We start from the raw sequence: 15768 nt of genomic DNA, 5'->3' as shown, positions 1-15768 counted from the left end.
GTACTTAGGTTAGGATTCAAAAAAATATGTCAAGTTGCTTTGTTAGGAAATTTAAATACAAAAACTATGAATAAAAACCTAGTATCTTAAATAACATCCCTGCAAGTAAAAAAAATACTGGTCTTGTCAAAATTAGTTGTGATTGATAGGTCTGTCTCAGTGTCAGCTCACCAGTATGAAAAAATGCAGTAACTTCTAACTGGGACCTGACTTTAACTTGGGGCAAAAATACCCCACCTAGTCTAAACTGTTCTACAGAGTTATTAATAAGAGACCAGGATGACCTAAAATAAAAAGTGTTGTGACTGATGTTACAGTTTCAGCTAAAAAAAATCAATACTTGGATCCAAATGGACAAACTTCTATGTTAAGACCAAACTGTAATACAGCAGAGGCAGAAAGCAACACAGTTCTGCTCAAAAAGGGTAAAAACAAGGTAGGCGAGGAGAGTGTGAATGAGGTTCTCGGTCACTTCACTCCTGCCAAGGAGCTTGTAGAGGGAGAAGTCCCAGGAAGGAAGGAAGGAAGGACAATTTGACCTGTTCTTCAGCTGATAACACAGTGGCTCCTCACAGTGATGAAAGGATCTTAAAGGATAGAAAGAAGCAGCTGATGACAGAGGGGGGATTCTATTGTGGGGGATGGATGTCCAGGGAAAACGTCCTGCTGAGTGAAAAGGAAGACCCTCCCCCACCCCCCAGATAGTTGGACAGTTTATTTGCGAGGCCAGGGAATGAGCCAGTAGTGGTGATCTCTCTATGTTGGTAATAATGACACAAGGGCGTGTAAACTGAATTTAGCCTCCACAACTTCTGGCTAGGCAGAAAACTAGGTTCTCCATGGTACATTCGCTGGCAGTCCACTGTTGCTTGTCTCCAATTTTACAGAAGTGAAAAAAGTCAGACATGCAGGTGGAGGACTGGCAAGATATATGAAGGATAATGTAAATCATAACAGTATAAAAATATTACAGGAAAAACTTTCTGGGTGCAAATCCCACATTTTATTGTTAGAAATGCAACATTGGTAGTATATTGTTTATCACGAATGTGATAGTTTTCAGGAAACGTTAAATGAGATTAGGGAAGAAGTGTAGAGCAGACAGTAATAGTGGGAGAAATCAACTACCCATATACAGACTAGACTGGTTTCTTACAGAAATGAGAGAATAAAAGCAATAAATGATGGCTTCCTATAACACAGTCTTAGGAGTAATCAGAAAACTAGAGTTTACTCCACCAAATCATGAACATCTTTTTTTCCATAAAACAACATTGAACTTGATACATTTACATAGGACTGAACTTGTAAAAAAATAATCCCATATCTTTTAAAAACAATTTAGAGAATTTGGCCACTGAAATGTGCACAATAAACTTTTATAAACTCAAGTTATGATGAGTATGTTCTTCCCCAACTACACCCATTTTCTGAAAATCATGTATCATTTAAAAGCAGGACAGGTGGGGGGCTCTGTTTCAAGTAACCACGACACTTTGTTTATATAGCTTGGGCACTCAGCGCATTTCAGACCCCCTTGCATTCACTGCAACTGAAACCCTATAGTGATGATTCAGGTTTAAGATTTAGGGCTTAAGAAAGGCATTAGCTTGTCCACTAAAGGCTCCACTGTTCTTTTTTTTTTTGTAATTTTAAACTCTTTATTAAGTAAACTAGCCAGGTCAGGAGTACTAATAATCTCTGTGGGTGGCTATTTTCACACAGCTTATTGACAGACAAAATATGGGTGCAACTTAACATTGCTTTTTCAATATTAATGTGTGCTTCTGCTTTTCCAATATGTATTTGGCTTTGCTGTGGGCCAAAAGCAGCAAGAGACATAACTGGATGCAAGATTCAAACCAGGAAGTACTTTTAGAGATGGAACTAAGGCTGTCTTTAAAAAACCTACAGCTTTCTGTTCAGCACAGGATCATGAAACCAGAAAAGGGGGCCCACATGTTCTGGCAAACCTTTTCTATTAGAAAAAAACCCCAACAACTAAACAACATCAAACTGCACTTTATTAAGCAGTTAATAATCACCTGTCATATCAAAACATGAACGTTGATTGAAACATGCTCAATAGCAACTATCATGAAAAACCTTCATTTGCATGTTACTGTGGTACTGTTGCTAACACATAGTTTCTAAACTGCATATTATTCCTACATATAATTGAGCTGTCACTTGGAATCAAATTTTGCCCTGAAATTTCTCCCTGATTCTGAAGGAATGCCTTACAGCCATTCAGGTTAATTCTACCTTGTTCTATTTTAAACACAAGACAGTATTTGTGCTTTAGTAGCACTATAACCAAGAACTTTTCTTGAGGTAGTAACACCTAGTGATGCTAGCCCATAACACCTTTATGATGAAATAAGATCCCTATTTTTATTTTTTTTCTCCATGTTCTTGAAAAGGGCACACAACACTGCTTTTTCCTGGAATCAATCGATCTTACTTTCCAAAGCAGATTCTTTATTTTACTAAAGACTGGTATCTTACATATATTTCTGATATTTTAAGAAGCAATGATTAAGTTTTTTCACTTTGCAAAGCATTGATATTTAAAAAACATCTTGTTCCATACTAGAATGGGACAATTCAATAAATGTGAAAAAACACAGAAGATATCAACTTTCCAATGGCCAGAGCACTCACTAGAACATGGCAGAGAGCTCAGTTCAAGTTTCTGCTCTGCCAGACTCAGAGAGGTTTCAACTGACATCTATGCTCAGCTAGGTGTGCCAATGTTCCCTAAAACATGGGGAGAAGAAAGCTTCCTCAAAATTTCCCTAAGAGTTCACAGAAGCAGCCCCATGTTTGCAAAAAGTTCCAATTTTGACAGACCTTGTGAATAAAAATGGCAAACACATTTTTCAATATGTCTCACCTTTTTTTATCAGTACTGCAAATGTATGAAATTAAGAAGCTCTTCCCACCTGTCTGAGAATGAGTCAGAGGTGCAAGTATGAGCATGTGCTATCAAATAAAGCTATCAAAATTATAGATATTTTCCTCTGTTTTTTAATTGAATTTTAATTTTCACATTCAGTAATATTAGCTTAAGTCACCAGTAACAGAAGTTTCTAGTACAGAAAACATATGGTAATCTTTTTTTAAACATTCTTTGGTACTCAATGTCAGAAAGCTGCTTCAAACTGATTCATTCAAGAACTGTAAAAAAAGAAAAAGAAAGAAAAGACTAGCAAGTATTTAAAAAAATATTTCATTTTTAAGAGGAGGTTTTAAGACAGGAGTGTTGGCAGTAAAGATAGAACTGTAACTGAGCAAGCTCAAAATCTTGCAGAACCCTAAATAAAATAACATTGCTTGATTTTTCATATAATTTGACCAGTTTATATTCATATATTTCATTTGGTGCAACACAAAATCCATCCCAACCACTCCACTTTCTTCCCCCACCTCCAAGCTGCTTCAAGAAATAAGTTGAATAATTTACAGGAAAAGCGTATGTTGCAGACTTGAACTGCAACACAGAAAAAAGATTAAGTGCAGGTTACCATGCTATGCTATGTTAAGGGTGTGATTTTACAATATTAAGTCACTAGTTTTGCCAGGGCTGATCTTTTGGAAGAAGATGAAATTATTTTCAGAGAGCAGGGATAATTTGAAGTCCACATTTACAAAAATACATTGAAGCAGATGACATTTCATGAATCACTATCTCTACTGCACTAAAGTTAGTACGATTCATTACAAGGAATCCAAGTATGAAGAATTGCCAAACTTTTAATGTGTCAATTTAAATTTACATCATTTCTTTGATCACCAGTGTCCTCCTTAAAGAGACAGAATCATAGTCTATTCAAAACTATTATTAGTATACAAAAAGAATGTGAGAGAAATTTGTGATCTGGAAGCTATAGACTTGTTAATAAGTCTACTGCAGCATCAAGACAGCTAAAAGGAGGTGCTTCTTCAAACAATGCATAGGTCAAATCTTGGAACTACTTACTCCAGGACACCGAAATGGACTCAAAAAACAACTGCAAGTCAGGTGACAAACTCACTGTAAGTTATTACAGTCTATCAATTCCCACTTGGGGAAGTCCTGAATGGGCAATTGCTGATCACAAGGAGAGCACACGAACAAATCACCACCTCTTGGCCTTATCCTTATTCCCTTACCTACCCATCCTCTATTGGCCACTGTCAGAGGAAGGATATTGAACTAGGTGAATCTTCAACCAGATATAGCGATTCTTAATCTTGCATCCAAGTCTACTGACTGTAGGAGTGTGTTGGTTTTGTGTGGCAAGGTTTTGGTAGCGGGGGGGGGCTACAGGAGTGGCTTCTGTGAGAAGCTGCTAGAAGCTTCCCCTGTGTCTGACAGAGCCAATGTCAGCCGGCTCCAAGACGGACCCGCCGCTGGCCAAGGCCAAGCCAATCAGCGCCTCTGTGATAACACATTTAAGAAGGAAAAAACCAGTTAGAGCTTTTGCAGCCAGAGAGAGGAGTGAGAAGATGTAAGAACATCTGCAGACACCAAGGTCAGTGCAGAAGGAGGGGGAGGAGGTGCTCCAGGCGCCGGAGCAAGATTCCCCTGCAGCCCGTGGTGAAGACCATGGTGAAGCAGGCTGTCCCCCTGCAGCCCATGGAGGGAGGATGAGGGGGTGTAGCGATTCCACCTGAAGCCCATGGAGGACCCCACGCCGGAGCAGGTGGAGGCACCTGAAGGAGGCTGTGACCCCGTGGGAAGCCCGCACTGGAGCAAGCTCCTGGCAGGACCTGTGGATCCGTGGAGAGAGGAGCCCACGCCAGAGCAGGTTTGCTGACAGGACTTGTGACCCCGCGGGGGACCCACGCTGGAGCAGTCTGCTCCCCGTGGAGGAGACTCACGTTGGAGAAGTTCGTGAAGGACTGTCTCCCGTGAGAGGGACCCCACGCTGGAGCAGGGGAACGATGAGTCCTCCCCCTGAGGATGAAGAAGCGGCAGAAACACCGCGTGATGAACTGACCGTAACCCCCACTCCCCGTCCCCCTGTGCCGCTGGGGGGGGGGCGGAGGTTGAAGCCGGGAGTGAAGTTGAGCCTGGGAAGATGGGAGGGGTGGGGGAGGTGTTTTTAAGATTTGATTTTATTTCTCATTCCTCTACTCTGTTTTGCTTAGTAATAAATAAGATAAATTCCCTTTCTAAGTTCGGTCTGTTTTGCTCGTGATGATAATTAGAGAATGATCCCTCCCTGTCCTTATCTCAACCCGGAAGTTTTTTTTCATTGTACCTAATGAAAGAGGGGAGTGATAGAGCGGCTCTGGTGGGCACCTGGCCCTCAGCCAGGGTCAACTCACCACAAGGAGCTAGGGTAATTCTAGCTCCAACGTATTGCAAGCATATACAGAAATAATAATAGTAAAATATTTGTAACTGTTTATGCTTTATAAGCAAAAATTTAGAGGGTTTCAAATGCATTGCAAGTGTGAGTACTTGCTCTTTCTTCTAAAGTAAAAACATATGTCCAGAATGGAAGACTGGCTTCTCTAATGTTCACTAGTCTTCTATTGAGCTAGTCCTGAATAAACAAAAATAAGTAAAATGTCATTTTCCATACTTCAAGTTGATTGCTTTAGTCACTAGCAAGAGAAGGAATAAGAACAACATGCTTTAAGTCAAATATCATCTTTTTCCAGAATGGCAACATTCAACAGTGACCCGAACACGTTTGCTTAGAGGGAAAGAGAAGAAGATTCATAAAACTCTTCTTTAGCTATGAGTCAAAGCTACTCACCCATGATTTCTCAATAGTAAAAAATAAAAATTAAAATAATATCACCATCATACATGCCATACAAGTATTTAGTTTGTGATTCCAGCTTGCTTGTGTGATGCTCTGCTGTCACCCATTCAGGGATCTTCCACTCTGATTTGATCATTCTCTCTCCTTTATCTCTAGGTTGGTATAAAGACAAGAACCAAACTAGCTTTCTTTTATGTAGAGGGATACTCAGGAATTGTTTAAAATAGCTAATGTTGAAAATTAAAAGGAAGATTTTCACTAAAATAAAGATATTTGTAATATCAAGAAATTGTGACACAGGCACTGCATTGTGTGAAAAGAAGAGAACCATCATGTGAGAATATCTAAATAGCTAAATGTAAAGTAGCCCATAAGCAATGGGACACAAAATGTAATTTTATATTTTGGCCTTCTTTCTGTAACAGTCAAGGTTCCTTATTAATAAAGTAGTAAGAGTTTGTTCACAGGAATTCAACAAAACTCTTAAAAGTGTTTTGCAGGCAGGATGTTCTCTGTTGTGGGTTTTTTACATCTCTAGATTTTTCCATGAAATTTTCTATATTTCAGCTTTTTGCTTTTTGCTGTAAAATTGCCATCTACTGTGCACAGCTCGTTTTGTGGTACTTCTGCATCAGTTGATTGCATTTATCAACAAGGATATAAACTAACGGAGAGAGAATATAGGCAAAGTTTAACTTTCAGTGTTTGGGTGAATTTCTCCTTTTCCTGCTCTCATCGTGCTTCAGATACTTCTGTCCACACGTCTGTATCACATTTCATCAACTTGTTTTTTTTGTTATTCCTGTCATACAGATGACTGGTTCTCAATTACTTCTGTCAATCTCTTGTTTTAATTAAGTCTTTTCTTCTATTTAAAACATTAAATCTACAGTTGAAATATATACTTAATGACTTTCTGCATCATTTAATAAGAACTCATTCTCCCTATAATGACAGATTTCAGGATGCTCTTATCTCTACTAGAAAATACAATTTTTCTCTTCTAGATTTTGCCTAAAAGTACAAGATATGGAATGTAAGGCTTCATTCCTTTCCTTTCTTTACCTATTTTTTAATCCCTTAAGATCATTAGCAGTTTTCAGATCAGGCCATAGAAGACTTGCCATTTAGCAGGAAAACTGTATTTTAAAACTATTTTAAGTAGCCAAATTCCCTACCTTCTCAGTCTTTAGATGAAAAAAAAAATACATGGGGGGAAAAAAAAAAGCAGGCATGATTCAGTTGTTCCAAGCAACTTTCAAAGGTACCTATGCGATGAAACACACTGATTTTAATTAATATGTTTGCAGCACTATGAGACATGAGCTTTATGATTTATGGCAAAAACCTAATATAATAACACATTGTGTTGTTCAGACAAATCCCACTCATTCAAAAAGGGAAGAAGCATGTCAAATAAGAACATGTAATAAACATTTACATTTTCCTTATCCAATTCATATGCAAAAGAAATTGGTAGAAAAGCATTTGTTGAACAGATCATTACCCAAAATGCATACTCTAAGGCTATCTATTAAGCTTTGAAAAATGTAAGAAAATTCTGACAATAGCAGGCCAAGATCAAGCTACTTGGTACTCATACCAAGATTTCAAATCTTGACACTGGATCAAGACACCAAAATCTTTCACTCAAACACAATGTTCAAATGAACAGACTCATATTGCCTGAATTTCTCACTATTCTGATTTGGAAGTCAGCCCAATTTCCGTACTGAAAAACTCTGCACCTCCTTCTACTTCTGCTTCCTTGATATGTTCCATTTGCTACATAGCCAATATTGGAACCAATATTGAAATACAGAAGGTGAAAACACATCTAGAATTGAATCTAATTTATGACTATTAACAGTTCAGAAAAAAAAAACCAACAAAAAAACACTTTAGTGAAATTTAAAAAATAATTAGTATGACAACTGAAATATATATTTCTTATTAGTTCACAGATTGGAACTACAGTGTCCTTATTTTAAGTAAACAGAACAAAATTTTTTTTTTATAAAGTACCTTTAGATTTTTTACTGGAGCTTCTCTTGTTTCTTGGACTTCTTTTTCCACCTGGCTGTTTTTCTGTAATAGGCTTTTCCTCCAGCTGGGGGTCCATATGGACATTTGCAGATCTCTCAGTCTCACCTTCCTTACAGCTTGGGGTACAGTCTCCACTGTCCATATTCTCATTATTATTGATGCTGTCCTGCTCACCTTTATCCTGTTGTCCCATAGCAATGCTACTACTGGTCAGAACCTCATTCCCATCATTGTCAAGTGGATTTTCATTTTCGTCAGCTGAAGAAACCAAATGAGATGCCAAACTTTCCACCCTATAGTCAGCAGGAAGACTGTCCTTTGAGTCTATTTGTAGATCATTTGGTGGAAATTCTCTGTCATCCATTAGAGCGTTACTTGTTGAACCACTTAATCTCCCTCCAAATATTTTTAGACCTAAAATATAAAACCAGAAAAAAGCATTTATGATATTTATATTATAATGGATATAATAATATAATGGATAAATACCCTTGTACTTAATGCCAGCCAAAGAATCACATTAGCCAAGTGATACAGTTTAAAGTGATACAGTATAGGGAAATTCTTTCAAACAGTAATTCATTGCCCCATTGTAAGTCTTAAAACAAAGCATATCTAAATTCAAAAAAAAGTCTATAAAGTTGTATTTTTATCCAATTTATCCAGTTACCTGACCAATAGCATAGCTGATCTTTACAGCAGTGCTCACAGTGTTACAGCTGAGGTAACAAGAAAAACAAAAAGATAAACAGAAACCACCACCCCCTTTAAATCCATGGCTAAAACAAAAGCATTCTTGTCACATAAGATCATAGTTTGCCTGAAATAAAAATAAACCAGTGAGGAATAAAAGCAGAACAACTTTTAATTCTGTCAGCGATGGTATCACACCAAATATGCAGATAGATTAACTGTTACAAGAATTAGATGCAAGTAGAACCTCAGATTTGTCACTTTATTTTCAAGAAAACATTCAACATGTCTTCAGTATACACAGAAACAGATGGTTTGTTAATAAAAAAACCTAATCCCCCACCTACTCTCAGCAGGGGTCAATTTTCCCTTTTTGTGAACATGCAACTCTAATCAATGCTGCAATTAGATGCATATTTACAGGAAAAAAAGGGTAACTCTTAGCAGCAGAGTTATACGGTACTTACAAAGGACTGTTGTTGTCTCAGATCCTATCTTTAGCTCTTAGAAGCATGGCAATACTGCTGGTTTAACTTAGCAACTATATAGATGAAATACAGCTCGATTATGTACATCTCATTAGATTTAGCTCACATATTTTAAATAGCAAAGCCAAAAATCAGCAAGCACTCTTGTATTATACAAGAGCTTAGACAAGCCTCCTACAGAAGCTTCCTAGCCTTTCTTTAAAATGAAAAGGCATTTTAGGAAACCTGTCTTCACCCATGGTGTTCCGTGGACTGAAAACTGTCTGAACAGCTGGGCCCAGAGTGTTGTGATCAGCCAGATGAAGTCTAGCCAGAGGCCAGTCACTAGTGGTGTGCATCCAGGGGCTGACAGTGAGGCCAGTACTGTTTAATGTCTTCACTAATGATACGGACAATGGACAGAGACAACCCTCAGCAAGTCTGCAGATAATACACCAGATGGTTGTGCTGCCATTCGCAGGGACTTCGACAGGCTGCAGAAACGGGCTGACAAGAACATCACACAGTTCAACAAGGGGAAATGCAAAGTCTTGCTTCTGGGAAGGAATGATCCCAGGCACCAATACACATCGGGGACCACCCAGCTGGACAATCTCCAGAGGTTCCCTCCAATGTTAACCGTCCTATGATTCTATGACTGTGAATGGTGGGATCGTTAATTAGATACAGGCCACATCATGAAGGGAAAATTTGCTAAGGTTTAAAATATTCTTTATTAAAATGTTCATATTAAAAATTAAAGTATGAGGGGGAAAACCAGGTGTAAATCATATGTTCCTTTTATCAAGGACTCACTCAGACACCAAGTTCTCAAGTCAGATGTGTATGCAGATATGATCTAAGGAAACGCTAAAGTTTTCTTCAATTTCTTTTTCCATTTGTGTGATTAGGAGGGAATGAAAAGGAAGGATGCAGGACCGCTGAGGTGAAGACAACAGCACAGAAACTATCCTGTGCTCATATGCATACCAGCTACTGCAATCGCTGCTGACCATCTATGCTAACTGTTAGGGTGCACAGTCAGTAGAGACTTTACAGCATTAACTCTTCTTAATTGTCCACTCTGCTTTCTTCACTACTTTCAATTATTCTGACCCTCTGTGACTGCCTTCTATACCTGTCCCAAAATATTTTTTGTTAGCATTCCTGAAGAGCTTATTTCTAAAGATTTTATTCTTAAGCCGACATAAATTTTGCTGAACTAACAGTTGCCAGGAAGCATATTAATGTTACCCCTTCTTAGCTAAAAGTTTAATTCTCCACTCAGGTATTCCTGGGCCCCTCCATCAAATACTGTTCTACTGGTTTTACAGGAGTGGCAAGACCTGGGCAGCTACACCTACCCTTAAATAACACTTCAATTTACACATGGTCTGTAAAGATGAGGAATTGAAAAGGCATATGCCAGGGGAGGTTACAAGGACTGTCTGCCAGTATTGTCAAGAAGAATGTTCTAGGAGTTCCAGGAAAGCATGCAGAGAGAAGCCACCACCACCACCTTTTGTGGTTTTGCAACACAAAATCAAAGGTCAGCACCAACTAGGACAACTCCATCTCTGCTTCCAACCTGAAGAACTTGTTAACTATTTCCAGCCATACCAGTCTAACATAAAATACTGCCTATCCTATAACATATAAGCTGCACCAGGGCAAGTTCAGAGTGGATGTTAGGAAGCATTTGTTTACTGAGAGGGTGGTCAAACACTGGAACAGGCTTCCTGGAAAGGTGATCAATGCCCCAAGCTTGACAGTGTTTAGGGGGCATCTGGACAATGCCCTTAAAAACATGCTTTAACTTTTGGTCAGCCCTGAATTGGTCAGGCAGTTGGACTAGACGATCATTGAGAGGAGGTTGTAGCGAGGTGGGTATTGGTCTCTTCACCCAAGTAACAAGCAATAGGATGACAAGAAATGGCCTCAAGTTGCACCAAGGGAGGTTTAGATTGGGTATTGGGAAAAGTTTCTTCACCAAAAGGGTTGTCAAGCATTTGAGCAGGCTGCCCAGGGAAATGGTTGAGTCACCATGCCTGGAGGTATTTAAAAGATGTGTAGATGTGGTGCTTAGGGACACGGTTTAGTGATGGACTTGGAAGTTCTAGGTTTATGGTTGAACTCAATGATCTTAAGGATCTTTTCCAACCTAAACAATTCTATGATTCTTTGAAATATTCTATTCTAGAAGAATAATGAATTGTACACTAGAGACGCAAGTCATATTTTCCTTTGCCAACCAAGAAAGAGATTTGGCTTTCCTTGAGCACTAGAAAGACAAAGAAGGGAACTAGAGGAGATACGTATCTGGAGAATGCATCTGTTCATTAGAAGGATGCTCTTTAATCAAGCCCTTTTCTCTCAGAGTTAAACACAAAACAAAAGGTTGAAAGGACAGAACTTAATTAGACCAGCAAGAATCAGAACTAGAAGATACTATTTTCAGACACCCATGCTATAGTTATGTTGATTTATTGATGGTAACTGTTTTAAATCATTAAAAAAAAATCCCAAACACCATGTTAAACTTAAAAGGTTCATTTCTTAATCTTCCTAACATATGAAATAATAACTATTGCTGCCCTCCCTGGCTCATAGATTACATAATATATCAAAGAAAAGAGGTTGAAGTAAATTACCCAAAGCCAACAAGGAACTAGTTTTAACAGAATTATAAATCAGGATGTCCTACCATCACTCTCTTGCTTCTATCAGTAGACAACAGTTTATCCTTTCAACAGTTATCACAGTGAAACAGAAACATGAATGCATTTGAACAAGGTGTTTCCTATTAGATTGTGCAAAATGAGGAAAAGATGCTTTCGACAAGTGATATTTTCTGTACAGGAAGCTAACATTTTGATAGAAAAATAACAACTCATTTCCTTTTAACATGTGGCTAAAACGATAGTCCCTCTCTAGCTGCAGAAGCTCTCCAGCCTCTCAGCTAGCACAGATCAACATGTCTTGGTTTATTGTTTGAAATTCAGTATTTCTCCAAATAAAAGTAGCCCTGAAAAATCTATTCCTTGTTACAATCCTTATGATTTCTTAGAGAATGAAAATCCAGAAAGAGCTAGTTTAAAGAGTTTAGAACAGTCTTGGCCTTGATCTTTTAAAAAGATTTTAATTTTTTTTCCCCATATGAAACTTTTTTTCCTTCCTGGTTTTCAATGTTGCTATCTGCTATTCCTTTTGACTTTACCAAGGCACCAGGCAGGTACCAGAGCAAAGCTAAATCCTGTGAGAATGAACTTTAGCTGTGTCTAAAAACACAAGTACAAACACTTATTTATAAACAAAAATGGAATTAAAATCACTACTGATTTGAACTATATTTAACAGACTATTAACGTGCAGTTACTGTATTTACTGTTTTGCCATTGAAATTAATTGTACACACAAAAAACATATTAAGAGAAAATGTTTCTTTCTTCCTAGGCACATCTTTACTCCCTTCACTGACTGCCCAAAATTGAAATAAAATCTAACACTGAGTAGAACTGTGCTGACCTTTGTTAAAAGGTGCTGATGAATGAAAGTGTTTCAGTTCCAGTTACACAGATTCATGCAATTGGCATATACAGTCATGGTGATTATAGCACAAATCAAAAATAAGACGGAAAATACTTGCCAAGTGGCTAAAAGACAAAGTCTGTATTGAAAAAAATAATTATATGTTTGTTTTGGGAAAACCAGTATGTACATTACAAAAATATTATGGTACTTCTGTTTTAAGTCAATTTAATTTTAAAAATTCAGTGTTCTCTTTCATGTACTTCATATAATTTCAACAACTCTTTTAGTTGCTCATTTTTGTGTGTGTACTAAGCCTTTCTTCCCTCTATCTTTACTAAGGAAACATAAGCTTAAATACAGTTGTTTGGATTGTATTCTGAAAAAAAGGGAAGAACTGGGATCTTTCCTGACCTGACACAGCTGAAATTTGAAGAGGGCATTAAAAAAAACCCAAACCAAACCCACAAACAACACCCTCCCTCCCCCAAACCCTCATACTAACACAGCTCCTCTTTCTTGGAAAGCTGGTGGTTTTGTGAATGTTTACTGAACATGTAGCATAGTATTTCATTTACTGATCTCAGAAGTATCTTACAGAACAGATCAAGACCATAACACCATATCTACTGGCAAAAGGCTAAAAAGGTTCTAACATTCAAAAAGTTTATGGCAAGTAATTTTTTATTCCATTTGACTGCCTTCATATAGCTCCTCTGCCAAAGACACTATTTTCCCCTCTCTCATTCTCATGCTACTTAATTATTCTCTATTAATTAGAGAGACTTAAGTCTTTTAATTCTTTGAGAGTCAGTTTCCCCATTATATCAACTATATTGTTATATTCAAATTGAACAGGCATTTCAGATTGGTTCCCAGTGTTGCTTCTACTCAATCTTTTCATTAACTTTGATGATAAAACACAATAGCTATATAATATCTGCAGTTAAAAGCTGTCATAAGTATTTCTGATGATTTAGTTCAAAATTAATTGTAGCAATAAGTACTCCAAAAGGAGTAACATGAAATTCATTGAGACAAATAGAACACATTTTATCTTTTAGAATAAATGAAGCACATCTATATGAAAAAAGGATTAACCACCCATTCTGTTCTGATGAAAAACATCTCATAAAGAGATACCAAACAGAAAACTGGCAACAAGTCCAAATGTTTTTTTTTTCTCCTGAGATATAATACAGCAAGTGTTACAGACACAAGAGAATTCATTATGTTCTACCAGACACTAGTCAATTACAGCCATGTATTTTTGTTTTGTGCACAATATACACAAAACAAGATGTACACAAATAAAAGATCCTAGATTACAGTGAGGTAAGAGTTTTAGAGAGGAAGAGACAGCATTACATGTGGTAAGAGTTATTCAGCCTAGAAAAAGTTGCCATATAAAAAAAAAGAAAGAGGCTGTCTAGATATGTTGTGGAATCCCCATCCTTTTAAAGAAGAAATTAAGCAAGTCTCAGGCTTAAGGACAGGTAAAAAATAGGTAGTACCTAGAATTAAGGGAATGTAATTTTCTTTATTGTTGCAGAGGTTTTGTTGTCTTTTTCTTTTTTTTTTTTAAAATACAAGCAGCTTCACAAGTCCTAAAGAAAAAAATCATGCTGATTCTGTGAAAAGGAAATGATTTTTTTTAAAACCATTATCTTTACAGAGTTGGTGCTTCTACCACTAGAACAAAAAAAACTATAGAAACTCTGAAATTTAAAGAATGACTAAACCTAACCCATATATTTCTTAAAAATAATAAATCTGTTGATCTTCCTGATAGCTGGTGCAAAGTTACATTACAAGACCACATTTAAATGTTAGTATCTCATTTCATATTGATAAATAATCCTTTACAAATTAATACAAACCAACACAAAAACTATCATGGCCATATAAAAATCAAAACATGTACTGCAAATTCTTATTATTGCATGTTAACTTCCACATACAAGGAAGAATATTGATCTCATTTTATGAACAATTAATTTACTATCAAAACAAAGATGCAGGGATGGAAAGGAAACTCTAGATGACAGAGTAGCTACATGGCACTATCTAAAAACTACATACAACATACCATTACAAGTTCATTAGCTTGCAAGAAGTAGGACAATGCCTACTATGCTGTTACGGGACCTAATAAAAAATCCGTATGTTTTTTTGAGAAAGTACAAGTGCAATTTCTCTACAACTGTTTGTTTCTGCTGATGTGGAAGCCAAGATATACATAAAGAAACCTAGAATATTATCACCAGATTGCTTCAGAGGGCCCTTGCCTCACCACAGCCAAGAAAAAAAACCAAACAAAAAACTAACAAATAAAAACCCGAGAAAAATACTAGTTGTTGAAGATGTACTTGACCATCCCACAATTTGCTGCAGAAGGAAAGAGACAGCAGATAAAGGTAGCCAATTCATTTAGCTATAATCATCTCACAAAGCCAGACCACTTCCAGCTAGCAGAGAACTCTGCTCTGCGTTGTGTTTTATGTGCAACACTTAATGGTTCGAATGCTGCTGTTCCTAAAGAAAGGGAAATAAAAATATTTATGTGTACACTTCCATTATCCAACCTGATATCTCTGCAGGAAAAAATTACCATGCTGTTGTGCAGTCTTATAGCATGGACTCATTAGCAGGTTATCATTTCACAAGATAGTCTTACACACAATCCCATTACTGGATAGCCTTGCTATGACAGAATCTCATTAACATCCTCCTGACTGTTCAGTTTACCCTATGTTTGGCTTTGAAATAAAGTACTAGGGGTAAAAATATCTTTATAAGTGTTTTCTTCTGTGTCAGAAGGTTTAGGAGGTCTGTCTCTTCAAAAGCGTTAAGTGTGCTGTCCTTCAAGAAGTATTCAGATGCAGAAGTGGTTTATCTAATTTCACTGAATTTACAAAAACATCTGAGAAGGAACGCTTTGGTGGTTTGGCGCTTTCTGACATTGAAGTGACATTTCTCAAGTGGCAGTGGCACTTAAAGGCACGATGATCTTTACATCTATAAACAACAGGAATGGTGAGGTTTTGAGAGGAAGTTCCACATGCTATTTTCAACTTCTAAGCTTCCTAGTCATACTGCTTATTCACAGCTTTAATAAGCAATGATAAACATATACTGCCAGGCATAATCTACTCTTCCACATTTAAAATTACTATAAAAATATGTTTCAGTCAGCAGCCAAATACAAGAAGTTTGTCTGGGAACAAACAGTATCTTTTATTAGAACATACAACAAAGTTCAGCCCAAAAAT

General features: G+C 37.2%; 1 protein-coding gene across 3 annotated transcripts in view; it reads right to left on the bottom strand.

The window, feature by feature from the left end:
* The window catches only part of CNST (consortin, connexin sorting protein), a 52934-nt gene that overhangs the window by 29722 nt on the left and 7444 nt on the right, over positions 1-15768 (bottom strand). For 2 of the 3 annotated variants that reach the window (XM_075748829.1, XM_075748831.1), the window contains exon 3: positions 7788-8222. In XM_075748829.1, coding sequence (XP_075604944.1) covers positions 7788-8172 — 385 coding nt within the window. In that variant the 5' untranslated portion in view covers positions 8173-8222. The remainder of the gene's footprint in view (positions 1-7787; positions 8223-15768) is intronic. The other variant, XM_075748830.1, reaches the window with a different exon arrangement.

This window comes from Balearica regulorum, chromosome 3 (assembly GCF_011004875.1).
Source record: "Balearica regulorum gibbericeps isolate bBalReg1 chromosome 3, bBalReg1.pri, whole genome shotgun sequence".
NCBI lineage: Eukaryota > Metazoa > Chordata > Aves > Gruiformes > Gruidae > Balearica > Balearica regulorum.
The sequence above is the reverse complement of the archived record's forward strand: the minus strand, read 5'-3'. Positions and strand labels throughout refer to the sequence as shown.